We start from the raw sequence: 15,341 nt of genomic DNA, 5'->3' as shown, positions 1-15,341 counted from the left end.
GCTGGGGCCGTCCCGGTATCGCCCCGGCCTGGCCGGGCGGTTACGTAACGTCCTGCGCACGGAGCTCCTCTGGGGACAGAGCACGGCGTCCTCCGTGGCCCCGGAATCCGAGCGTGCTGGGGCGCCCCGGGAGCGCAGCGTCGCTTTGCCGGGCGGGCAGATCTCGGGGACCGTATTTCCCTTTGCATCTGTTGTTGGCGGGGTAAAAGAATTCTAGGTAAGCACTGCATCCTTCCCCGTTTAAACAGTAGCTCTGAATCCTTCCAGTACTGGCTGTGTGGAACTGTGCAATTGAGTCCGATGTCTGTATGCAAATGTGTTCTGTGTGTTCATAAATTCCTCGGTACTTACTAGAAAGCAGAATGGGAGAACTGTGTTGATGACTAGCTCATGACTAAAACTTCTCTTGCAGAAAATCGCTATTCCTTGTAATAAACAGTTTATAAATCCTTCTGGGTTAGTGTTCTTTTGCAATAGAACTTCAGCACAGCGTACTGTTACTGCACTTAGGAAAAGTCTTTGTTAAAGACAACTAAAGGCTGTGAAGTAGAGCTTCGTGCCCTTCCATCAGCATCTTTAATTAGCAGTGTCATAAGCATTCCTTCATTGTATATGGTCACCTGTTACTTTGTCCTCAAGTGTTTTCAGTGTGCCTCATCTATACTGAAGATTATAATGTTGTATTATTCTTTCCTATGGTCTCTGAAAGTGGAACATTTAATTACGATCTCCAGCTGCGTTTCTTCACTTTTTTTCTTGATGGAACGACTGTCATAGTTTTTCTTAGCAGAAGGGAATCAGACCTGTGATTACGCTCTGAAAGTTTCTTACTGTTTGCTCAAGACTCTTGGCTATTCATCCTGCTTTCTATTGAACTTTCAGACAGTGTCTTCCATGTGCAGAAATGAAGAGAGCTGATGCTTTTCTAAGGTCTTTGTTGTGGTGTGTCATCCCCCCCCGAATTTTAATTTAGGTAGCGCTCAGTGGTTATACAAAACTTGGTATAGAATTTATACTGACTTATGGATTGAAGTGAGAAAGGCGCTTTTTTCGCTAGGTTGTACAGAGTTATGTCATTGTTAAAGCATGCTTTAACTAGTAGTGAAGATAAAACCTTAAGTATTGCTTCAGTGTTTGAGAACTGTAGTAGTGGATTAAAACTCTGCTGTGTGTTTAATGAATTAATGTTGGCTGCTAATTTTTTTTTCCTAACTGTTCTTTGGAAACATCTGTCTTCTTGTTTTCTTCCAGGCCTAATGTTACAGTTCTTCTGATTGTGAGTGTGCAGACCAGAAGCTGAGGTGAGATATAGTGAAATCTTTATACCTTTGTGGAAAAAATTCCTCTGAAGCTGTTATGGGATTTATTGGAAAGAATGAGGAAATTTCTAATTGTTTTGCTTTCCTCTCTTCAGTGTGAAAACAAATAATGTTTGAGAAAGGAGGAGTAATTCAGAACAGAAAACGTGTATGCTATGGTTAGCTGGTTCCCATCATTCGAGAATCTGTTTTCTCATCGTGTGAAACTCGTTCAGCATCGGGATAAAGGATAACGACTCTATGGATATACAGAATTCTTCACCATGGTAAAACTCGCCAACCCGCTGTATACAGAGTGGATTTTGGAGGCAATCAAAAAGGTAAAGAAGCAAAAACAGCGTCCTTCGGAGGAAAGGATATGCAATGCAGTGTCATCTTCGCATGGTTTGGATCGCAAAACTGTTCTGGAACAGTTAGAGTTGAGTGTTAAAGATGGAACTATTTTAAAAGTCTCCAACAAGGGTCTCAACTCCTACAAGGATCCTGATAATCCTGGGAGGATAGCACTTCCAAAGCCTCGGAACCATGGCAAGTTGGATGGTAAACCAAACGTGGACTGGAATAAACTTATCAAACGGGCAATTGAGGGCTTGGCTGAGTCTAGTGGCTCATCCTTGAAGAACATCGAACGCTTTCTGAAAGGTCAGAAAGATGTATCTGCATTATTTGGAGGTAGCGCTGCCTCCATTTTTCACCAGCAATTACGATTAGCTGTCAAACGTGCTGTTGGCCATGGTAGGCTCCTTAAAGATGGACCTCTGTACCAGCTCAACACTAAAGCAACCACTAATGCTGATGCGAAGGAGAGTTTTGAGTCTCTTTCCTGTCTCCCTCCAGTGTGTCTCCTTCCCCATGAAAAAGATAAGGTAAGACCCAAGTTGCATGGGCATTTTCTTGTGACTGATGAAATGTGTCAATACAGAGTTGAGATTTGAGGTCAATTATTTGTTTAACTTGCATCTTGTAAGTTAGAAATTACTAATGTGCATTTAGGATACTGCTGTGTCCAAAAATCTAAGCATGATATATGATACGCATAATATGTACTTTGGACGTGAAGACTGCAAGTGAACTACTGTGGGGAATTTGCCTCTTAACACTACAGAATTGAATGTATAACAGGCTTACTGTAGCTATGTTAGCAAAACATAGGAAGTAAGCCTCTTTACTTTAAGGTGAGGTGGATTTGCAAAGCAAACTTGAGATCATCTCTTATTTTCACATTTTCACATATAGCTGTCAGTTTGGCTTCTTGTTTGAATACAGATAACATAGTGAAGTGCTGATTAGCACTTGCCACCTAATGCTGTTGTAGACGCTTTCTTTGTTCACAATGAAAAAATCACTTTCTGTCCCAGAACAGCTTTATTTTGAAATAGGAAGAACAGGTATATAGGATATAGCAGTTGAAAAGCAGAGTGAAATCAGAGGATGTAGAGAGCATGGAAATGCTGGAATGAGCTCTCATGGCCTTCTGTTCTCTTTTGTGTGCCTCCCCCCACCCATCTTTAATATAATTCATTATACAAACCAAAGTATTTTTCTATTGTTTTTCTCTTACTTTTATGCTTTTTTTCCCCCTCCTTTCTTCCATCCTTCTGCATGCCTAAGGTATTTGACTCTCCACTCCAACCTTAAGATGGAAGTTGTTCGAGTGAAATTCATACCCAGTCAGTATCTTTCCTGTCCTTGTGCTACTGTGGAAGCAGAGTAAAACGGAAATCTATCTCTGTTTATTGAAGACCAGTTTGCTAGTAGTTCCTATCTTTGCACTACTAGTCTCTGGGACTTCTAGAATGTGAATTTTTTTTTTTTCTATTCATAATGGTTAAATTTTTCAGCAATGTTGGCAATTTTTTGTTGTAAAGATCCTCTTCAGGGATGAGTTCATTGAGTGTATGCTGCTCATGTTTTTTTAAAGTCAGCTTCGCTTTCTGGTGAGAGGGCTGCTTTTTATGATCTATTAGGGTTTGAAGACTTAAAACTACTGTAGGAGTCTTCTTCCTTAAAAAAAATGTGCACAGCTGCTTTGTCACCAGTTTCTCTGAAGTTCTAATTTAACTGTGGGAGCTCTACTGTGGACACAGTACTTAACTAGTCAGAGCGCTGTGTTGTGGGCTGCTGCAATGTACAAAGAAAGTATTACTACGCTGAAAATTCCATCAGCTGCTTCTATCCTTTTTTTGAGTGTTCTGTCTACAAATGTTTCCTATGTACTTCTCCAACTGTATCTGTAATGAAATCAGTATAGCTGTAAAATGGTATGAAAACTGGATGTAAACAAGCCTGGAACGTGAGGCAGTTGGTTTGAGAGTGGGAATAACGGTGGAAAATATTAGCTGCTAATAATAACACAGTATGTTTTGCAGCCTATTCGGTCTTCTGTAATGTGTAAAAGCTCAGGACCATCTTGATATTCTTTTGGATGAAGTGTTTCCTGGGATTTTCTTAAAATGGGATATATCAGAGTGGTGAATGATAATATGGGCTACTATAAATACTGAATTTGGTCTGAGGTTTGTTTCTTGTCTCCTGGAAAAATATGCGTATCAAGTTCTCGGGTGTGCACGTGTGCATAAATATAAACACATGTATATGTATGTACATTTGGGGCTGTTAGATATGCTCCCTAATTCCTTTCCACCTGCTCAGTTCGAAGCAGATTGAACTCTAAAAGTAATACTAAAGGTAAATCTTAGTAACATTAGAATACGCAGTAGCTATAGTAGAAATTTTGCAAGGGATTTCTTCAGTGAATTCTTCTGATTTATTTTTTTGTGTGTGTCTTTTAAAATCCTAGGTTTATGCTCTTCTTGTACCATCTCTGTGCTGCGTTTCATAATAGGTTCTTAAGTCATTTTGAAGATATGGTATTAAAACATCTATGTAGATTCTGCTAGCATTAATTAACTGGAAAGTCAGTGGAAGCCAAAAGATCGGTTCCTATCCCGCAGGATTTTTAAGTCAGTTTGTTTGGTTTTGGTTGTTTATTTGTATGATTTTGGTTTTTTAAATACAGACAGCATGATAATCTTCCTTCACTCTACTGTTTTGTGTTAATTTTCAACCAGTTATGCAGGCGCAAAAGGCTTTTACTATGCTGTAGTAATTTTCTTGGCGTACTGGATGCTTCAGAGTGGTGAGGGATTTGGGGGGGTTTTTTGGTTGGGTTTTTTCATTTTTTTCTTTAATGGAATTATTCAGTACAGATTCTTTGGGAGTATTGTGACAATGTTTCTCTTGATTCTTACAAAAGCTTTGGCAACAACATGAACAAAAGCTCGACCTCCCAAACCTGAGAAATCCTAATGTCCTGCCCCTTGTTCACTGTTGTTAGTCTTTTATTCTTGCACTGTTTGGTCTTTAACACCCATTTAAGAACTCTCTGTATACTATATGATCCAAATTTATGAATCTTAAAAGTGTAATATTTCTTCCTTTCATGTGTTCAAATGTAGTTTCCACTTAGCTGCAAGTGCTTACCTGTCTGTCTGACAGTAGTGTCACTTTGTTTCGATGCCTAGAAGTGAACATTCAAATCTGGATATTTTCCTGTGTGTTGTGAAACAGAGTACCTTGCAGGAGGTCTATGGAAGTTGAAACTTCATTTTTTTAAATAAAATAAACATAAAGCAGCACTATAGAAGCTTTGTTTAGTAAATACTGGCTTTTTTTCAGATTTTTTTTTTTTTTTTATCTCAGTGTTCTGCGAATACCACATTCTAGCATTCAAGGGCAGAAAAACTGGCAAGTTATCATGGTTTACCAGGTAGTAATGACATGCTGCTGACATTATGGTTTTGAAATCCCTGGCCTAAAAACACTACTTGGAGGAAAAGAAACAAACAGGAAAAAAAACCTGCTGATGGGCAGAGTTCAGTGCTGAAATTTGCTTATCTGTTAGTGACAGTGGCTGACAAGAATTTTCTTTAATTTCAGTTTTAATCGCTATGTGTGCCTTCACTCGTGTAGGCTTTAGGGAAGCGGCCCTTTCAGTTTCCTGTAGTTTAGAAGCTAAAATGGGAATTGCAGTTAAGAGCTATTTTTGCATTCCTGGTGATGTTTTGGACTAAACGCTGGGCTTGACTTTAGTGTTGCTTCTATGATAGGTGACAGACTGGTAAGATTCGCAATACCTGCCTCTATTGTGGAAAGAAAGAAGGTGTGGGGTGTGTGGCAAATTGTTGCAATACCTAAAAGTAGAGGGAGTTCATACTCAAATTGTAATGAAAGAGAAGACGGTTGAGTTGCTGCCTCTTGGGTAAGTACCAGGCAAGCACTATCCCTTCAACGTGGCTGGAAGTGAGGAAGTGTAGATGCTGGGCCTCCCATGTTAGATCAGCCAAAGAAGTGATAAGCATGGAGCAAAGAACGTTCAGCACTGAGTCCACCATCCATCGGGGACATCTGTAGGAATGAGCAATACCATGCAAGCTGGACTCTAAAACAAGTAATCCCACTGTTACAGTGCGATTTCTACAGTAAAGCCCTGATTAAATGCGCATGAAAGATTTCTGTAAAGTATAACTGTCACTTCTGTTTCATGTGTAATTAGTATACATGCAGACTGAAGCAGGATTTTTTGTTTATTTTTTTTTTCTTGAGGAAAAATTGCTGTATACTGGTATTTGTTCAGAGGAACAGTTTTATTTCTTGACACTTCCTACTAATTATTATTTTAAACACCTTTTCTGAGGTGGGAGGAAAAATTCTTTGGTGCTGCTTTGGAAACCATAACTTACCTTTAAATGGATGCCATGTATCTTTAGATAGGTGAGGGCAGAATTTTTTTGTCATCTTTATAAAAGCTAAACGGAATAAACAATGATACTGTTTTAACGTATACTGGCTATTGAGGTGTCTTTGGGAATAGAAAGGCTTGACGTGAGTATGCAGAAAAAACTTAGTATATTGATGAAATTTTCTGGGATATTTCACCACCATTTTTAGTTTTGGGTTGTTTTGGGGGGTTTTTTGTTCATGATTGGAACAGGTGCTGTAGAGATGATTTGGGAAGTTTAATCTTATTTGTACTGGCACCTTGCATCTCTGCCAGAGGTTACCACAGCCATTGCAAAGATAAAGCAAGTGGTGTTTTGCTCCTCAACTGTTGTGGTTTGTAGCCCAGTTTATTACTTTTAAATGAAGTTGTTGGCTTAACTTAATGTTCTGTGTTGTGAAATTCAGCTGGTACTGGAGGGAGAGAATCTCTGATGAAGGGACAGAGAGGGCAGTGCAGGGCAGTAGCCTCTTTAATTATCGCTACTGTGAACTGGCACATCATCAGAGGCCTTGATTGCATGCTATTGAGTTATCCCTACAACGTGCTATACCTTTATTTTATCTGCACCACTACTACCTTTATTTCTTTGCTTACTTTTTGGCACAAAAGGTGGGTTGCATTTGCCAGACAAGACAGACTGATGTGTCTCTCTTATAGTCACTTAGATTGATACGCTCTATTTGTGCATTTGAAGCCTGAAAAGTAATAGCTATCTGGTGCTTATATAAGGCTATCAAATGCGTAGTATATATTTAATTGTGAGAAACTTTTTATACAGTTGTGTGCTGCATCTTTAGAATGTTGGGGGAAAGGATTGTGGATTGCAATACTTCAAGAGTCTTTTGATCAGAAACTTTGAAACAGATAACTTTGTTTTGGTTCGTTATTTTGCTGTTTTGTTGAAACAGAAGAGCTCACTGAACCTATGTTGTTCTGGAAAGCCCTGGGTTGTCTTCCTGAACAGTTCTCATTGGTACGGTAGCCTGTATTTGGAGGGCCTATGGTGCCTAGTAGTTCAAGTCGTATTGTGTTGACACTACAAAAGCATAACAGAAAAACATCTGGTTTTAGAAAGTTGGCATTTAGTGTAAAATAAGGCAATACTCGTGACTTGCAAAGCACAAGGTAGTACTATTTATGTAACAAATAAAGGTCATGGTGTATTAGCTACATGCTAAAAATTTTACTCGTGTCTTTTAGTCATTACAAAACAAATGCATTCATGGTTTTGAGATTACAAAAAATTATGACTGCATATTATGGCAGTGCTTACTGCAGGGTATATCTTCCTTTGGAATCATTTAGCATGATTTTAAAATTGTGTAGTATGGTGGTCAAGCTAGAAGGAGGAACCCAGCCACTGCTTGGATAATAGCTTTAGTCAAAAACCAATGAAGATGTGGGAGGTCAGAAGGCAGTGCTTGTATAAAAGTCCAGGCAAACTCTGTTACCTTATTAAGGCAGCTGGTTTTGATAAATGCTAAAACCGTTATTCCCAAAATGCTGAGGTGTATTCTTTCACTACCCTGCATGTTCTGTTTAACCATTCACTGTCAACAAAAATAGTGATAACTTATTTAACAGATGGGAATTAAATTTACCATTTGTGTCGTCTCTGCATGATTTTTTTGCTGTATGACTACAATTAACAAGTACCGTGTAATAGTTAATACAGTATTACTACAATTCAAGAATTACTGCAGTACTACAAGACTACTGCCATACAGTAATATCTAGGACTGTTTAAGAGCTCTTTCCTGGTATGTTGTGAGGAACTAAACTATAGTCAGATGCAGGTCTTAAGGCTGGAAGCTCTAGGTAAAGACAGCTTGCTCTGCTTTTGTTTTGTCGGCCTTTGTTGCAGAACACAGGTTAAAAGGCTATAAGAGTTTTTGTAAAATTGTTATTACTTAAAAAGAATAACAATATGTTAACACATCAGCTAACTGAAGGAGAAGTTGAAATAATTGATGTACATGTTAGATGTTTCCAGAGCATTTGAAATTTGATCTCAGGACAATAGTAGGACTGTCCCTTGCACAAGCAAAAGGAAAATTCAAATGGTATTAATTGATCTCCATTTGCACTGTCCTTGAAACTGTCTTTTATGTCAGTTAAAACTGGATTTGGCTGTAGCAACCTTTAAGTAAATATTTTAATATTGTCCTATAGTACAGATGTGAGTATAAAAACAAAATTCTGAAAGTGCTTCCTGAAAAAAAAAATGAGGAAAACTTCTGTGGCTGAAAAATAGGAGGAGTACTTAAAGCAGATTCCCTGTGCTGCTGTCTCACGCGTTGCTTATAGGCATGTCTGTTTCCTAGTTTTGTGTTGCTATTTATATCTGTTAGTACTTATCAATCACTTCAACTGTGGGTTATTACGCATGCAGCATCCTTTAGGCCTTCCCTCTTGCAAATAAGAGTTCTAGACCCCAGTGTGCACTTGTGTTTATCATATGAAGCTGAACTTCTTGTATCTTTTTAGAAAGTTCATAGGCTTTGAGGGCATCATAGTTGTTTTGAAGGCCTTTAAGCATACAATATCTATTGCTATATTGTGTCTGTTTTAGGTTAATAGCTGTAATTCCATGTCTTAAAGCAAAGGACTGTACCATTACTGGTAAGGAAGTTATTTGTGGATTGGTTTGTTTTGGGTGGAGTACCTAAATGATCTGCAACCAGAGCATTGTAATTACATTTTGAGAGCTCACCCTTGCTGTCCAAGGATGCCCTTCAAGCTTTGGGTCCCAGCTGGAGGAGGATTAGGATTCACTCTCTTCCAGCTGGTTCTGTAGAAGAGAAGGCTGTAGTTCTGCCTAAAAAAAAAAATCATGGTTGATAACAGATGGCCTCCATCTGTAGTCTGTGTAACTTTGGAAACTCTAGTGCTAAAAAATTACTTTGAACTTGATTGATTCGATTAGTGAACAGGTGAAGTAGCTCTTAGCAATAGAGCAAATGAAAGCATGTCATGGAAGCATGTCAAGCAAGTTACTATCATGGCCAGCTATGAACGGATGCTATGTGACAGTGCATTCAGGGTGACACGGTGCGGAATGATACCAAGAGGGGCTCTGACAGTATTTGAGGTAATGGTAACTTGGCAAAGTTTGTAACTGTGGGAAGATGTTGTGATGAGTACCTACATCAATGGGTTACTACTGTGGAGGAAGTGTTTTTAACCATTCTCTGACACAGTTTCAGCATAAGCTGAGCATAGGATAGCTGGTTAAAAAGGAGGAGACTAGTCTGGTATGTTGGCTGGATCCCTGTTGTTACTCCTTTCTGTCCTGGAGATTGTTGACAGATATGGAATGACACATCTCTGAAGTTTGGTTAGTAAAGGAACCTTATTTACTATAGAACTTTAAAGTATAGTGCAACAGGGAGGAGGGTGGATGATAGAGAATGCTGCTAAATAAACAACAGGTTGATTCCAGTGTTAGCTTTGTTATGTAGCAAGGGAAGAAACAGCAGAGAGAATGAGGGCAGATAATTCTGTCCCTGCCCTTCCCCTAGTTTCCCAGCAATTTTATCTTAAGTCATAGTGGTGGTTGGAAAAACAAGTTAAAAAGTATAAATATTAGATGAAGTAATGTCATATTAGTTGAAAGATAGGTTCCATGTTCTTAAAATAAGTACAAATATGCAATCAACAGAAAATGTGGTAAACAAATCCTATGTGTGACAGGCTGCTGAGTCTTTTGACCTCTATCCTCTGTGGAGTAGGTGGGTAGATATGTTTTATTCCTACTTGCTTCATTAAAGGGTTTCAAAATTAATTTATCCTAATGAGTTGTGGTAAGTCATGTTAGTCTTTGTTCCTCCTATTTAAGTTTTCTCTTTATTTGTTGTGTAAATCTGACTTAATTTTTCTGTCCTCACCAATTTTTTCTGCCTGTGTGATTACCTTTCCTTGGAACAGCTACTAATACTGCTTCAGATATTGCATGAGAAATTACCTGTTTCATTGTCCAAGAATCTGGCAGTCTTTCCATTGTTACTGGTATTGTGGTAAATCCAGACTTGCAGTGAGACTGAAAAGAAAGGAGGGAGAAGGGTGTCCAAAAAGAATGACCCTTGCATAGCAAACAGAATCCAATTGGTAATATATTGGCTTGTTTTGAGTTACTTTTGAAGGCTGGTTAACCAGTCTGTGGACCTATGCATGAACAATGAATTCTGGGTTGAAACTACTGTATCTTCCAAGCAGGTTTCTAGGAAGACCTATGAATTACTAAAACTTAATTATCAATGCCTCTATCCGTTCACTGTATTTCTGAAGACTGGATAGAAGAAATTATGGATCTTGGTACGAAATTAGATACTTGTGTAGAATAGAAATTGTATTAAAACTAAAGGTGTTCTGAATTACCAAGTTCTGAATTATTGGGAAATCACCGTTTCTACGTATTTCTCCCCATTTCTGTTAGACTGTCCCATCTAATCTTACAAGTCCAGAAAAACTGGTGACAGATACAGCTTTTAGATGTGTGTGTGTGTGTGTGTAGGTTTGATTTAATTTAAAATTCTTCAAAAATATACAGCCTCTCCCAGGCATTAGGTTACTCCTCAGTCTGAGACTCAATCCTGGATATTTAGTAATGAGGTGTTTTGATTGGAGTGCTGAATCTCTGAACTTGTCTGGACTCGTAGTGAATTCCTTGAAGGTGTGTGTGGAAGGAAAGAAAGTAATTCTGCTGCTTAATGTTACAATGACTGAGCTTCAGAAGCTTCTAATCATTAAGATGCATGCAAAATCTTTAGCATGATCTCAGGAAAAAGTAGATGCACTTGCTTTGTGCTGCTACCAATTTTTATTTTTTTATTTTTAAATATACATCTGTAAAAATACAGTGACTGACTGCCTTACTTCAGCACAGACTTCACTCGGTTTTGCAAATTCAGGGTACCTTCGTACAGGCAGTCTCTCAGCAGCAGACCTGTTTGGAAAAAGGTTTTATTTGTGCCTGTTTGGGTTTCTGCCACACTTGCTGTATAAGGCTGCTCATGTAGCAATGATCTATGCTTGTGCAAACTGCACGGGGTGCGGGGAAGGAGACTAGCACTGAATGAGGACTGTGGGTCAAGAACATGAGACTTTGTTAAATCTTACTGTCAAGGGTGTTATATTGAGCAGTGGATTTGGTAGTGAAGAGTTATATGCAGAGCATTTCTTTTTTTTTCCCTCCAATCTCATGTTCAGGGTGGTAGAGCTTCAAAAAATGGGTAGGATTTGGTCCCATAGTTACACTTGTCTGGGTATCCTGACTAAAATACAAATAGCAGCCTTGTATCAGATATTTCTAACATGCACTAGATTCTCATTCACAGTTCCTTTTGTGCCTTCTCTGTTATCGTGTTTATGTGGGCCCCTGCATTGTGTTAAATATTTTTATTCATTCATGTTTGGTTTTGAACTGAAGTATTTTAGGGATGCGGCTAATGTTGAAGTGGAATACAGTATTTAAAGATGGAGTAATTACCTATATACACAAAAATTACTTGTGTCTTTACAAAATTCTCTTCCCCAAAGTAATTTGTTGTTTTTAGAAGTCAAAGTCAATACCAAAGTTCCTTATTTTTTGTGAAAACCGAAGTATCATGGAATGCAAACTTTCCAGTGAGAAGAGTTGAAGATTTTAGTTTTCTATTGATTTGAGGGATGTGTTTTGCTTTTGCAGCTGTGGAAATCTATGACTTCTTAGGAATATTACTTGATCTAAAATTGAGTTATATAATCATCCATTGCTCCTAAGACAGGATGCTTTATTTTCTTGAAAATTAGGAAGCTGGGACAAAGTATAGGGGAGACCTTACAGGATATAGCTTTGGGTAAAGAAACCTTCAGTAAGTTGAACTGCCAGGTTCCTGAATCAGTGTCAAATAAAGAGAGTTTCTTAATACTGCAAATAAAGAAATTTGAGCCTCCCTTCTCTCCTGCCCCCCCCCTCCCCCAGTTTGCCAGCAGGAAGTCTTGGCATGTGATTCTGATTGTGATGTGCAAATCTTGAATTGTTTTAATCCTCTGATTAGAGGACTTGTTAGCTCTGGGGAGGTCATTTAAAGATTGACTGTCTAAATATTTCCAGTTGACTTTCTGTAAAGTTCTTATCATGTCATGTGCGTGTCTAATAGTGAGGAAATTTCTTCAGCTTGAATGTCAGTCCCAAGTAGTATCCACATTGCCTTTTTTTGTAGGTTTCCAGATGTCATAACCACTGCGTAGAATTCAGCTTGTATATGCTGCACCGATATCTAAGCTATTAACTGCCACACTTCACTCTACTCTTGTGGCCGCATTTCAGATGTTCTCCTCGTTGTAATAGTCCTTCCTCAAACAGCAGCGCTTATTTTGAATGTCCTTTGATTTTTCTTTTTAAATGACCCTTTTATGTTTCTGTTAGGAAGAGGTATGTATTTCATGCTTGTCGTTTCTTCTGTATCCTTTTTTATGTTTTCTCCCCTACACGTGCTTTAATGTAGCCTCATGTTTTAGGTCATCTTTCTGCCATGTAAATATGCTTCTTTCTTTCAAGTGAGACTCAGCTAAGTGAACTGGAGACAAAATATCCGTTGACACAGGCAAACATACATGCATGTGTTATTGTAATAGTTTTTCATGTGTCTATTAACATATATTTAGCATTGTTTTCTTGAGCACAAAGAGCATTTTAAAGAATTTCTTGTTTTTACTCTCGGTTGCTTCATATTTTTTCTTCACCATACTGTCTGGAGGCAATGTTAAGAAATGTGATTTGGTAGCTCAGATAGAAGGGGAATGGTGAGTCATTCACCAGGTTAAAAAAACTGAACCCATTGCTGCCACAAGTTAATATTATACTGTTTTCTATATATACAACAACAACAACAAAATATTTGTAAAATTACATTGGTAATATAAAATTCATTAGTTCTGATTTTATTGAGGCATGGAACTGAAGCGATCTTATTCCCCAGTCACTGATCCAGAAGGCATGGAATCCAGGCTTTGTGATGCCGTGCTCACTGAAACATGTTTCCTCATGTTTGAAATCATATTCTTCACGTGATGTAGGTTGTACTTCCCCTCTGGCTTTTCTGGTTCATCTACTCTTTCCAGTAGCTTCGGCATTTGAGGCAGACCTTTGCAACAGCATGGGCTATTTGAATTGAGGAGTAATGGTTTGTCACTTGTTTAAAAACAGACACACCAAAAAATATTACCTAGCATAAATTTTCGGAAGCCATCGTATCGGTGCTCTTGGATGATAACTTCCTAGCTAAAAAGCAAATGTACTGTAGTGGGGATGGTTCTGTAAATACTAGTTGTGGTAGATTTTCTCTCTGGAGGGCTCACATTCAAGATGTCTTAAAAAGCAAAGGCAAAAAAAAAAAAAAGTTGATGTGAATGTGTGTGTTTCTTTTACACTAACTTTAATTTTACACCTACTCGATTCCAACTACAATGACTACTACAAGCAGATGTGTGATGGTGGGGCAAAGATGGCCCTGGTATCTAGTAAGCCTCTGGTATTAAAATACCTGCAGGAAGTAAAGTGCATTCAGTGTACTGTGGCAGTGTGGGCTACAGAGTTGCCTGTGAGTTTTGGTGAGTATCCTACCTCACTTTTCCTAAATTAAGAAGACTACAAAGCAGGTGGATTGTCCAAAACTGAGGTTTTAAATTCCCCTCCCCCCCCCCCCCCCCCCCCCCCGCCCCAGCTTTTCCATAGGAACTTCTCCATAGTCGCCTTTAGGAGTGGGTACAGTCTGTAAATCTGTAGAGCAGCACGTTTGGTTTCTAGACATCCTTTGTATAGTAACAACATGTGCTGAGAGGCTGGCAGGCTGTAAGACACTGTCAGTCCAATTTGTTCTGGCTCCCTCCCTCGCTGAATCTGGTGACATCACACAGATAGATGTGCTTGCGAGAAAAACAGCAGAAGGAGTTGAATGTCTGCCAAAAATTTGGAGTATGAAACTGAGCTGGCTGCTTCCAGTCTTGTTTTCACGAATCTTTCATTGTATGCTTGCGTTTTTCACTTGCCAGGATGTTCTTTGCTGAACAAACACAGCAGCAGTGAAATCTCTCCATACTTAGTGTAACACAGTCTCACGCAGAAGCCTTGGAGGAGTAGCCCGACTTCCACATTCAAAGTTATTCCAATTTAATAAATTATTCTAAACCATTTTGAATTCTAGGAGAATCTCATCCTTTATTCCCTCAAACTCTAGCTGCTTTGTTTTTTAAATGTGGTTAAGTGTTTGTTTGCAGTTTGTCAAAGGTGGTAAATACATGAAACATTGAAGCTGTGAAGGATAGTCTTTGACCTGGTTCTTCCAAAGCTAGACAGTGTTCACATGTGGACATCCAAATTTGAAGGACTATAGGGACAAACAGGGCGTGCACAAATGCCGGCTAGAAGAGGTAAGAAAAACTATCTTAGAATGTTGACTGTACAGAGGTTCTATAAAATTCTTTTTGATTAAATAAATTGCTCATGAACTTCCTGCAGAGGATACATGAAATAGTTTACTTCTTCCCTGAAAAGTTGCATGAATGTTCCAGCTTTGCTTTCACAAATGATGTAGGATAGCCAATTAGATGAGACCAGCTGTGTTTGGGGAAGTTTTTTTTCAGTGCAATGGTATATAATTTCTGCTCCTCCTGTTTGCAGAAAAGTATTTCTATTCAAGAAAAAAATAAATTGCAAGACAGCTAATGAAATTCACTACTGAGCTTTGCTAGTTGGTAACCTATAGAAAAATAAGAGATAGGGAGAACCATAACTAATATAGTTGTTCGTGTCTTCTAATGTTTCATGAAGTATATGCAGCTATTAGAGTCATATAAGCATTTTGTAACTACCTCAGTCACACAGCTGGACAGTGTGTTAATCATATGAAGCTATCATTGCGTCTGAAATAATTCAGATTGAACTGCTAATACAGTAAATTTCCCATAACTTATATACAAGTCTGCAGGGGCCTTAGTAGTGCTGTTTTTTTAAATACAAGAACAAAGTATATTACTACAACTAGTGAAACAGAGTTGTAGCAGACTCCTTGATGCAACGCTGTATGGCAGTCATGGGAGTATCAGTAAAGTTTGGTTACGTGATTACTTGAATGAGCTTTATTTGTAAGTCATCTTTTCCTACAAATTAGGTTTCTCCTGGCTAATGTCATACTTTGCTGCAGCTACGTGATGATTTTGGAGGTGAAGTTGGATAGAAGCATGTACAAGGAGAATAG

The 15,341-nt window shown here is 38.5% G+C and overlaps 1 protein-coding gene across 1 annotated transcript in view; it reads left to right on the top strand.

The window, feature by feature from the left end:
- The first annotated feature begins 1,262 nt into the window (after positions 1–1,262).
- KAT6A (lysine acetyltransferase 6A) overlaps positions 1,263–15,341 on the top strand; it is a 48,585-nt gene continuing 34,506 nt past the window's right edge. Inside the window, exons 1-2 of the mRNA XM_086477033.1 lie at positions 1,263–1,301; positions 1,415–2,185. Coding sequence (XP_086333159.1) covers positions 1,583–2,185 — 603 coding nt within the window. The 5' untranslated portion in view covers positions 1,263–1,301; positions 1,415–1,582. The remainder of the gene's footprint in view (positions 1,302–1,414; positions 2,186–15,341) is intronic.

The sequence above is a fragment of the Leptosomus discolor genome, chromosome 23 (genome assembly GCF_034619465.1).
Source record: "Leptosomus discolor isolate bLepDis1 chromosome 23, bLepDis1.hap2, whole genome shotgun sequence".
NCBI lineage: Eukaryota > Metazoa > Chordata > Aves > Leptosomiformes > Leptosomidae > Leptosomus > Leptosomus discolor.
Note: the sequence above shows the minus strand (reverse complement) of the source record. Positions and strands in the feature narration are given on the sequence as shown.